Genomic DNA, 10836 nt, shown 5'->3' with positions numbered 1-10836 from the left:
TAATTACATTTTGATGCAAATACTTTTGTACTTTTACTTAGGGACAACATTTGAAATCAGGATTTTTACTTAGGTAAAGGATCTGAGTACTTCTTCCAACACTGCATGCACAAAGACAGTACATGATGTTGAAGCATGAACAATACTGTGATGAACCTTTATAGGCGTTCAAATATAACTATATAGTGTTTCAATAAGCCAGAACTAAGTAATCATTTATTTTGTATTCAGTTGTGTGTTCACCAAAAAAACACTTACTCATCACCGGCACAGCTCCAGTGATTTCAGGAAAGCCTCGGACTGAGCAGCAGCAGCAGCAGCAGCAGCCCATAATTAATTTAAAGCAGAATAGGCTACAGTGCGTAATGCGCCGTCCCCTTGAGCACGCATTGTCCTGAGCTCTGGGAGAGGTTGAAACGGGGCAGGGTAAAAAAAAAAGAAAGCAGGCTGCGCTTTTAAAAGACCCGGGGAGACTATAAAAGTAGTTTCATGCCCGCTGCAGTGAAGGCTCGGCTCGATATGCGCAGACACACGGAGGTAGGCAGAGCAGATAGACAGCAACACACACACCTAACACCCACACACACAGTATTTAAGGTTTATTTTCACATGTGGCTCACTGTCAAAGGTAGTGCCTAAAGAGAAGCGTGCATTTATGGGGCAGTAATTTTCTTTCTTATGGTTATTTGCAGCGAAACCAGAGTCAGGCAGTGTTTTAGTAAACTGCATGTTTTCCACTTTAGTGAATAGGATGCTCGTCTTCTCCAGCCAACCCGGGGCTGTTTGACACATTTCCGCCACCGAGCTGGATCCACTAACCGGTGTGTTTTCTTACCGGGGGAAGCTGGGCTCATTTCAACTTTTCTGGCTGTACCTTTGATGCCACGGAAATGGAGAGCGTGTCCGCGCTTTGTAGTAAAAGTTTGCCCTGGACGCTGCTGGTCCTCGCGCTGAGCTCTGTGTCTGTGCACGCGACCTGGAAGACCGGGCTGTACAAAACCTACTCAGCCTCCTCAGTGTACCAGAAAAGGTAAGGAGAGCATCCACTTTACTGTGTCTTTATATTGTTATAATACATACACTCAGTGGTGTTAAGTAACTATATACTCAAGTACTGAACAATTGTTAGGCACTTGTATTTGAGTATTTCCATACTTTATGTTACTTTCTACTTCCACTGCTGGATTGCATGGTACCCTGAAGTAGCCTACATGAAGTAATTAAAATGAGTTCCACCTTTACCAGCTTGATAAAAACATCAATAATTATGAACCAAACATATATATGATTGTGAAATGGGCCAATCTGCATAATGAGTACTTTAAGTATATTTAGATGCCAATACGTTTGTACTTTTAGTTGAGTAACATTTTGCAGGACTTTTACTTGAAGAGTATTCCTACACTTAAGTATTTATAATTGATCTTAAGTACAAGAACTGAGTCGACCTCTGCAAACACTACTATACTGTATTCCACTGAACACTAATCTGGTTTTCAGCAAATCCTAATTTATAAATGTAAACATATTTATACACTCTTGTACTATGTGCATGTTTACTTTAACTTCCCTATGTTCATTCACATATTTTTTATTGTATTCTAAAATGGATCATCTGTTAAGAAAATCCAATTTCCACCCGGGGATATCTCTTTTGCATATCTTTTTTTGATCCTATGGTAATCCTCAGTTGTGTTGATACATGACCATTTCTTTCCTCTACATCCTATTTTTAAACCTCACTTTTTGTATCCTCTTGTCTTGTCAATGAGTGCAGAGCTACTCCCATCTCCACCCATCTCCCAGGTCCCTTTGTCTTCCTGACAGTTGGTTTCCTTTTTCCTGTGCCGGCGGCCCACATTGCTCGGGTGCCTCCTGTCCTCATTGTTGTCCCCATTTACACACCCTCCACTCTACGTGGTTGTCTCTCCAGGGTTGTGTTGTCTGCTGATTCAGCATCAATGACTCCATCATCTGCTTCTTCTCAGCTGTCAGGGTCCTCTTCAAAGCATCACCTTTAGTACTCACATCTGTCCTCGTAAAAACCTGCTCTGATGTTGATCCCAGCCGTGAGGACAGGATGCATCTTGAATACGTTATATAGACAGTGAATAGGGGAGTGAGGACCTTTATGCCTGTAATAAAGTGCACAGCATTGATAGTTTAAAAAAAGGTTCTTGAATAAAAACAGGGGATGAGATGGTGAAATGATTGAGTTAGGGTGTTTATGACCAGGAGTAAAACTGAACACAGACATTAACTCAGCTCAGAGACAGGGATTGGAGTTACTTTAAAATGTAATCTGTTACAATTACTAGGTACCTGTAAAATAAATGTAATCAGTAACCTCATCTGAATATCGAAATATACTTACTTTTGGATCACCTTACTATCAAATGCAATGAAAGTGAATAAAAAAGACAGGAAATATCAATAAGATGTTTTTACTGAAGCCTATTATGTAAGACAACAGAACAATGTAACCTCAGAAAAGAAGAAACCAAGATATTTAGCATAAAAAAGTAGGAGCATAGATTCGCTCTTAAAGTATTCGCCTACAGAACAGTACAGAAGAAATCTGCTCCTTTTACAACAAACACAAATATGCTATTTAGTATTATTGTATCCTGCTAGTCATCCCCATTTTTTGAAATGTAACTGTAATCTGATCATGTTATTTTAATGTTACTGTAAGGGAATACAGTTACCATTATTTTTTAATCCTGATTACGTAATCCTATTGCAATTAATCAGCTACTCCCCAAGCCTGGAGACCAGCAGTGATGAGAGGACTTTTCTCATTTTGCAAATATTTATCCTGTCAGGTTGAGAGTGTGTGTGGGCTGTGTCCGGAGGCTGAAACCCTTCCTCTCTCTGATCAGACCCCCTGTGGGTGTGTCCAGGTGGCTCTCAGCGTCCCCACAGCCTCGCTCCACTGGATCGCCCCCCCGCTCAGATCCCCTGTCACTCACTGCCGGCGGCTTGTGGACATGTTTACTAAACACAAGCAGCTGGGACTCCGCCGCATCTGGGCCCGTCCTGGGAGGGAGGGATGCGTTTACAGTGGGTCTGCTGCTGTTTGTAATGGGCAAGTGAAAGGAATGTCAGGATAGACAGAGATGAAGCTGTTGATGATGTGAGTCTTTGGATGCAGAGATGTCGGTGGGTTCATGTGACATCGGAGGACTCACCTGCCCTTTGAACGCTGCGGTTTGTGTCAACAAAGCCAAACAGTGGCAATGGGGTATCAGAAAGCGAGAGGCTCTTATGGGCATTAGCAACTTGACATTGAATGACAGAAACTTAACAAGTCCTCGGTTCACGCACTTCAAAAGGAAATAGATATATATTTCAGCAGATTCTGTCACAGTAAAACCTTCTCTAAGATGTCCTCGTGCAGCAGCCCTGTCCTCACACAGTGATTATCTAAATCAAAGGGGATTAACAACTCTTGAGTAATTTCACACTCGCTCTGCGGAGGAGCTGATAAAGTTTTCGTTCCCCCTTGTCAGTCTTAACGTCTATATGAGCTCAGCACACTGAGGGGTTACGCAGGAAGCTGCTTTCTTTCTTCTTGTCTGGCCCATTTCTTTATCCTCCCTCGGAGGACTTGTCATGGTCTGACAGGCAGTCTGAGCCTGTGGCCGCCCTCATTCCTCAGCCATCTTAACCATAGCCACCTTTTTCTTTAGCATGGGAATGAAGATGACAGAGATTCCAGTGGGCTGAGCCCTGTGTGGCTTAAAGCAGAATAGCTTTAGGTTTTAAATAACTTCAAATAATGTATGAGTTTAGGAACAATATTTCATGGGTATTAGGAAGCCGTTTCCAATTGAGAAACTCAATTTAATCACTGGTGGCTGATACATTATTCAGGGTCCTTCTCAGGGAGGGAGACTAGCGGCTCTGCAGCAATTGGTTGATAAATGGTCGCTTTCTAAGCAAAGCTAATCTCTTCTACTTCTCAAATGTGAGGGTTTGCTGTTTTTCTCAGTTCTATTTCATTTTACTCTCTATGTTGTATACGAGACCTTTGCAGGAATTTCACACTATTTTCTTACTTGCTATGCAGTGAATCAAAGGATAATTAAATGAAATAACATATACATGGGTAGTCAATTAAATTAGTCAGTTTAAATTTTACACGTTTAAGAACAAAAAGACATCAAAAGGACACCACCATAAACCATTAATCGATTGAGCAGGATCATAACTCACACATGCACTGATAATAACACTAAACCCTAAAACAGTGCCCGGTTACAGATTGTAGAGTGCATGTGAACATCCATAATGTGTCTCAGCTCCACATGAGGGTGCATTAATGATCAGGCTGTATGAAGTCATAGTGTGTTAAACGTGACTCCTTGCTGAGAGGAATTCCCTTTGTACCTCCAGCCTGAAACACTTAAAGATGTGCGCAGCCGCTACACACAGAGACACACTTAGAGCTCACAGGTGTGCAGACCTGAAGCAGACAAAGACAAATGGGAGTTTTCCTCGTCCTCTAAGGCGGCTTCCTCTGACCTGCTTTGATCCTCTTCACTGTCCCGTGCACATGGAAAACACAAGGCAGCTTTCAAACTGATCACACACCAGCCTTAATATCCTCTATTAACTACATTTCATATTTATTTATTTTCACATTAGCAACTGTTTTTTCCTTTTCCCCCATAGAAGCTGCAGATTATGACTTGAGGAATGTCTTATCCCTCTTTTGTCTTCATTGATTTTCTTGTGCTCTCCATTTCTCTCTCTGTCGTTCGTTGTTGCACCCCATTCACCGTATGCCTCCTCTATATCCCCTGAGACCAACAGGGCTTCCTAAGATAAGATAAGATTTACTTTATTGATCCCGGTTTATGGTTATTGTTTTCCGTCACAGCAGCATGTTAAAACAAGGCTTTGCACATAGTGTGAAAATTAAAAGAGTAGGAAATAAACAAACGTAAAATATAAACATCTCAACATAAAAAATAAAGCAAGACTAAAAAGTAAACTATAGGCCAAATTACAGCTAATAAAATGTTAAATTAAAGGAGAGGATAATTGTCTTTCCTCTCATTTCCCTGTTCCCATCGGAAGCATCCTTACGTGACCTTTAGATAAAGTAACCTTTGTCTCCTCTCCTCCTCCCCTCTCCTCTCCTCTCTCCGCTCCTTTCCTCTCCTCTCTCCGCTCCTTTCCTCTCTTCTCTTCTCCTCTCCTCTCTTCTCCTCTCCTCTCCTCTCTTCTCCTCCCCTCTCCTCTCCTCCTCCCCTCTCCTCTCCTCTCTCTGCTCCTTTCCTCTCTTCTCCTCTCTTCTCCTCTCCTCTCCTCTCTTCTCCTCTCTTCTCCTCCCCTCTCCTCTCCTCTCTCTTCTCCTCTCCTCTCCTCTCCTCTCCTCTCTTCTCCTCTCCTCTCCTCTCTTCTCCTCCCCTCTCCTCTCCTCCTCCTCTCTCCTCTCCTCTCTCCGCTCCTTTCCTCTCTTCTCTTCTCTTCTCCTCTCCTTTCCTCTCTTCTCCTCTCCTCTCCTCTCCTCACCTCCTCTCCTCTCCTCACCTCCTCTCCTCTGTCTGGCCTTTTGCCACGTCTGTCTTTTGTCCTTTGTCCTCCTCAAGGTTTTTTTTCCCCACAGACAGAAATCTAGAGAAATTCCTTTACATTTCCATCCCTGCTGCATTTCAAACATATCTCTGAGTGTTGTCCCTCCCACAGTACTTCAATGAAAAAGGGAGTTGCTGGGAAATGTTTCAACGAACAGCGTTCCCTCATCAACAATCTTCTCAGTTCACACGGATAAACTCCCCACTTCGCTGCAGAAAGTGCATAACCTCAGAAGTAATGACAATGCATCCTGCTTACAAGGCCGAATGATGGGAACCCAGATGTAGCGTTACACTGTATACTTTATAGATATACGTTTGTGGGTTTTCTGTCAGCATTCACATTTACTTAGGGTTCAGCACATTTGTATTCCCCTCAACTGTTCCTACTGTCTTGGCGTCTGTATGTCAGGGGACAGATGGGACGAAGCTGTGATTTTTCCATCCCTTAAAGATTGTGGATTTCTTTCAGAACTGTTGGCTGTGGCTGTGTGCGACTGTGAGAGGTTTCTGATGATTTATTTAGCTTTGGCCCGACGTTCAGAGTCTGCCATGTGTGCTTAGAGACCTGATACTCTCTGAGGGCCTGCTTGGTGCTGTTGCCAGTGAAACAGCATGGTGCTGGTGGGTTTCACACTTCATAACACAAGAACACCTCCACTAAGAGGAAGGTGTTGACTATGAAACATTTAAGAGGGAAAGACATCAAGCACCTGTGTATGAACAAAGCCAGACAAAATGTAATGGACCTCTTTATAATGAAACAAAAAGAGGGATTTGCTGTAGGGCATGTACTGTAAGTAAGGCACATTTAAATATGTACTCTTTGACATCACAGAGATAATGATGTTACCTGTATCCAGCTAATACAGTTATCTTTAGGCATCTCCATCCTCTCCGCTGCCTTGCACTCATTATATATTGTGTAAATCAGTTATGTAGGTAATGCAGGTATTCGTTTTCAAGCCACTTGGGAGATTGTTAACTCCGTTTTACCAACTTCTTTTGTTATTTCATCCACTAAAGTAGCAGCTGTTGGCATTTCCTCTCTAATTGCATAAATGCAATCCAAAGAGAAAGGGGAGATCATAAACCCCCCCCCCCCCCCACCCCCAGCACTTCCCTCCTCGTACCCCCTGGTGACAATATTAGCTGTTCCCAGGTGAAGCCTCTTCCCAGCCTGGGAAACTCAGATGTTTATCTGTCCTGGAGGATACATTGTGGGGAGGGGTTGGGCTTACCCCCCCCCCCCCCCCCCCCCTCGTTACTCCCTGCTCTACCTGACCACAGCTCCTTCAATATCTGACATTTTTCACCGATGATTGGTGAAAAAAACCCGACTCTTTGTGGACACAGGAAAGCAATCATAGGGTAATCATACAGATCAGTTTTCATTTTTGCATTCTTAAGGCTGACGGATAAACTTAGTAAGAGACATGGAAGAAGAGGCTGTATTTAAATAACTTATAGCAGATTATTGCCTACCGTCTTTACGAGAGAAGCTTAAGATCTACTCAATACTGTTTCTTACTATCTTTGCTTTTAAAAGTCCATATAACATTTTTGAAGTTGATCTGGGGAACCTTTTTTCAAATTGGCATTATTCTCAAGGCCAAACGATTATTACATGTATGGAGAAACCTCAAGTTTAATCAAAACTCCAGACAGAACTAAAGCAGAGGGTCTCATCAAAGGAAATACCTGCAGCAGTGTTCAGACATTTCTCAGAGGTGCTCCTGCTCGTGGGCTCAGGTCTGTGTGTGCGGCCACCACAACATGTGGGGATTGTTAATGGGAGCTGGTTCAGGGCTGCTTCGCATCCTCCGCCCTCGGCAGTTTCCTTTAGTGTAAACCGTCCCTCACACACACAAACATACGGTCTCACATATTGACAAACAGACTTTGGTGGGAACACACTCCCACACTTGCAAACATGTTGGCAGCAGAACACACAAAGTGTAGTTTTGTGCCCAGAGCCACACAGTCTCCTTTGTGGTTTCTACATAGAGCCCCCTTTATATACATCTATTGATTGTGTAAACACAGGCTATAATAGTTGTTGTCCTCGTTTCTCCTCCAGCAGTAGCCATGTGAAGGTAATGTGGGTATTTGTTAATTCAATAATAGTAACATATGGCAGCTCAAACAGCCTCAGTGTGTTTTCCATACATTAAGCAGAGAAATCCCCTTTGGTGTTTTGTTGAAATGATAAGTAGGGGGATGAAACTGGCCTCTCAAGATAAACTTCTCTCCTAAACGACTCTCGATGCCCCGCAGGAACACATACTGTATGCCCCTCTTACAGGGAGGTTTCTGTGAGGAATAAACCAAACCGGTTAGCCCTCAAATAAATCAACGTTAATTATAAAAACATGATTTGGCTCTTCTAGTCTAACGATGGCATTGTTTGAAAGTATATAATTGTTCTCCTGGAAGCCTATGAAGTAACTTGGAGGTGAATGTAAGTGAATGCACTTGACTCAGCCTGCTCTACGTAATCAAGTCCTCCAAAATATCAGATCTTATCTTCTGACCTTGATATCATCTCTGTACCGCCTAATACCCGGGTTTCTTTTTTTTTTGTGATCACATTTTTTAAATTTATTAAACAAATGGTACAATCAATAACATAAAATGCAATACAGTACAAAAACAGCACAAAACTAAAGAAAGAAACAAAACCCAGTGACGTCCCTCCCTCCCTCCCTCCCTCCCCACCCCCTAACCACCCACCCACCCACCCAGATCCCCATTAGATAGTTATCCTAATATGCTTTTGAGGTTCACAATGAGCGAAGTCCACATCTCTATTGTTGACTCCTTTGCCCCATGTACCCATGTACCGCGATATGTTAGAACCCAGACCTTACGTGAGAGGGAATGGGGAGGCTTCCACCGAGTCGCAACCAATTGTTTTAATACCCGGGTTTCTTAAGAGCCTGAGTGAATCCTGATACAGGGTTTTCCAAAGCCTTTTCTTAAGGAGCGGATTTATGACCAAGAATGAACCTGTGTGAAAGACTTTAATCTCCGTATGGGACCTCGTCTTGCTCTTTATTTCATCCTAAAACTACTTTACCTCCTCTGAGAGCAAACGGATGTCATTGATAGGAGAGAGACAGTAAAAGAGTAAATACAGCCCACAATGCACTCCTGCAAATGTAGTTACTGATTTAAAACTGTGTGAAGAGGTTTCAAAACAAAGTGTGGGGGAAAAGAGGAGCGAATCTCATCCCTCGGAAAAGACAACATACTGAATGTGCGGGCATGGCTTAGTGTCTTTTGTGAGCATGCTTGTGTGTGTGCACTTGTTTGAAGGTGTTTTTACTATATAAAGTTTAAACCATTCTTTCTTGAGTTTTTCTTAAAATAACAGCTGTTTGATGATGTCATTCACTCTTTCTCGTCCTCCCTTCAGGAACTGGTGTCCTCACACGGTCACTAAGACAGTGACCTGCCAGGTGCAGAACGGGACCGTGCTACAGCGGGTGTACCAGACGTGCCGCTGGCCGCAGGGATGTACAGGAGGAAGGTGAGAAGACTGCCCTAAAGAAGAACTCACCTTGCAATGCTTAGAACAACTCATGGGGAAGTGCAGTTTGAACATTGTTAAGATTTTAACAATTGAGGAGTTCAGAAGCAGAAAAACGTTTTTGTTTTTGAGGATCATGTTATTCTCCGTCTGTAAAACCCAGAGGCTTATTTTAGCTTCTTGTTCAAGTTGTGTTTTTTAGCCCACACTTAGGCAGCAAGTTGGAAAACCCTCTGCGCAGATTTGCTATGTCGGAGATATAAGGATTTTGTACCTTCACGTTCAACTACTTCCTGCAATATTTCAAACTAATCTGCTGTCAAGAGATGCCGTAATCGACTATTGTCTTGCTTAACGCATCACATTTCTTGTTCATACTCAATGACAAAAGTTATCTTGTGTTTTTCCAGGTCAAAGCTTTTTAATGTGAAGATTGTTTTGCAGTTAGGGTTAGGCTAAGGCTAGGGTTAGCGGTAACTTAATACAGCATTTTATCCAGCAATAACGTCACAAAAGCCTCATACTCCTAATATTCCTAGTATTAATAATATGTGAATTTTGCAACAAATGTGTTAGTGGGATATATGCTCAATTTAATGTGTGTTATTTGCTCTTAGAGTGGTACAAACAGTAGTAGATAGTGACCAACAGTCATTATTTAAATGAAATACTTTTGAGTATTTCTTTTTAAAGCTCATGGTTTTACAGTTGTTTCTCTTCTGAACCACTTTAAAAAATGACACACAGCACAGAAAAACTAGCTTGTTTAAGATATGTTATTGTTGTGATGGGGTAATAATGTTTGAGCTCTAAGATTAAAAAAAAACAACTGCTGGTTTTCTTGTTTCTTCACACTCTTCTGACAGTGAGTGATTCATGTGTCACTCAGGAGGAAATCTATTGTTAGAAATGCCAATGTCTCAACAATAGATCAGAATGCAACGCAGCTGCACCACATGTTATGTTCTGGGTACACCATGTTACGATGTGGTACACATGTTCCTCAGGGTAGAAAAAAGGCATTATGGGAAATATAGGAAATCAAAAATTCAGCGATATGGAGATACTAAAGACTAAAAGACTAACGTGCACCAGTTATACAGTTCATGAAAAAAACATACATTTTTATTTGAACACAAAGTTGTCAGATCACACACCCGAGTTTACACACAGACAACTATCGTAACCCGTGTTTGTGTGTGATTGCTTTTTATTTCGTGTGTGTATTGCAGCTACAGGACCGTGGTCAGACCTTCCTATAAAGTGGTGTATCGCACTGTGACCTCTCTGGAGTGGAAATGCTGTCCAGGATTCAGCGGCGCGGCCTGTGGAGAAGGTAAGTGGAGACAGAAGGACTCGTGCACATTATTTAAACAGCAGCAGAAAGTAATGAACAACAGTCGGGGCCCTTGGGAGGGGGCCAACATCACATTATTATTTCGTCTATGTTTCCTCTTATTATCATTCTTCATCTCTTCAAGCTTACCCACATTTCACCATGTGCATCCTTCTGTTGTGCATTGCTGCCTTATAGCAGTGTTTTCCATTAGGCTTACATAATGCAACTTCTGTCATCTAAACACACAAGTAATAAGATCCTTTAGGTGCTCCAGGGTGAGGCCTCCACTTTATTAATCAGTTTAAATGTGTCCATTGTTCTTCGGGGTGGACTTTGTGTGTGTGTGGTTTTGAGTTGTAAGGTCCAGCTGGAACCAAGTC

General features: G+C 42.3%; 1 protein-coding gene across 3 annotated transcripts in view; it reads left to right on the top strand.

Annotated features, from left to right (window-relative positions):
• Positions 1–362: 362 nt before the first annotated feature.
• The window catches only part of emid1 (EMI domain containing 1), a 57674-nt gene continuing 47200 nt past the window's right edge, over positions 363–10836 (top strand). The window contains exons 1-3 of one of the 3 annotated variants that reach the window (XM_079686165.1): positions 363–1030; positions 9004–9117; positions 10350–10453. In XM_079686165.1, the coding sequence (XP_079542291.1) occupies positions 891–1030; positions 9004–9117; positions 10350–10453 (358 nt within the window). In that variant the 5' untranslated portion in view covers positions 363–890. The remainder of the gene's footprint in view (positions 1031–9003; positions 9118–10349; positions 10454–10836) is intronic. The other 2 variants (XM_079686167.1, XM_079686166.1) reach the window with 2 other exon arrangements.

Source organism: Notothenia rossii (genome assembly GCF_949606895.1).
Source record: "Notothenia rossii genome assembly, chromosome: 6".
Classification (NCBI taxonomy): domain Eukaryota; kingdom Metazoa; phylum Chordata; class Actinopteri; order Perciformes; family Nototheniidae; genus Notothenia; species Notothenia rossii.
Note: the sequence above shows the minus strand (reverse complement) of the source record. Positions and strands in the feature narration are given on the sequence as shown.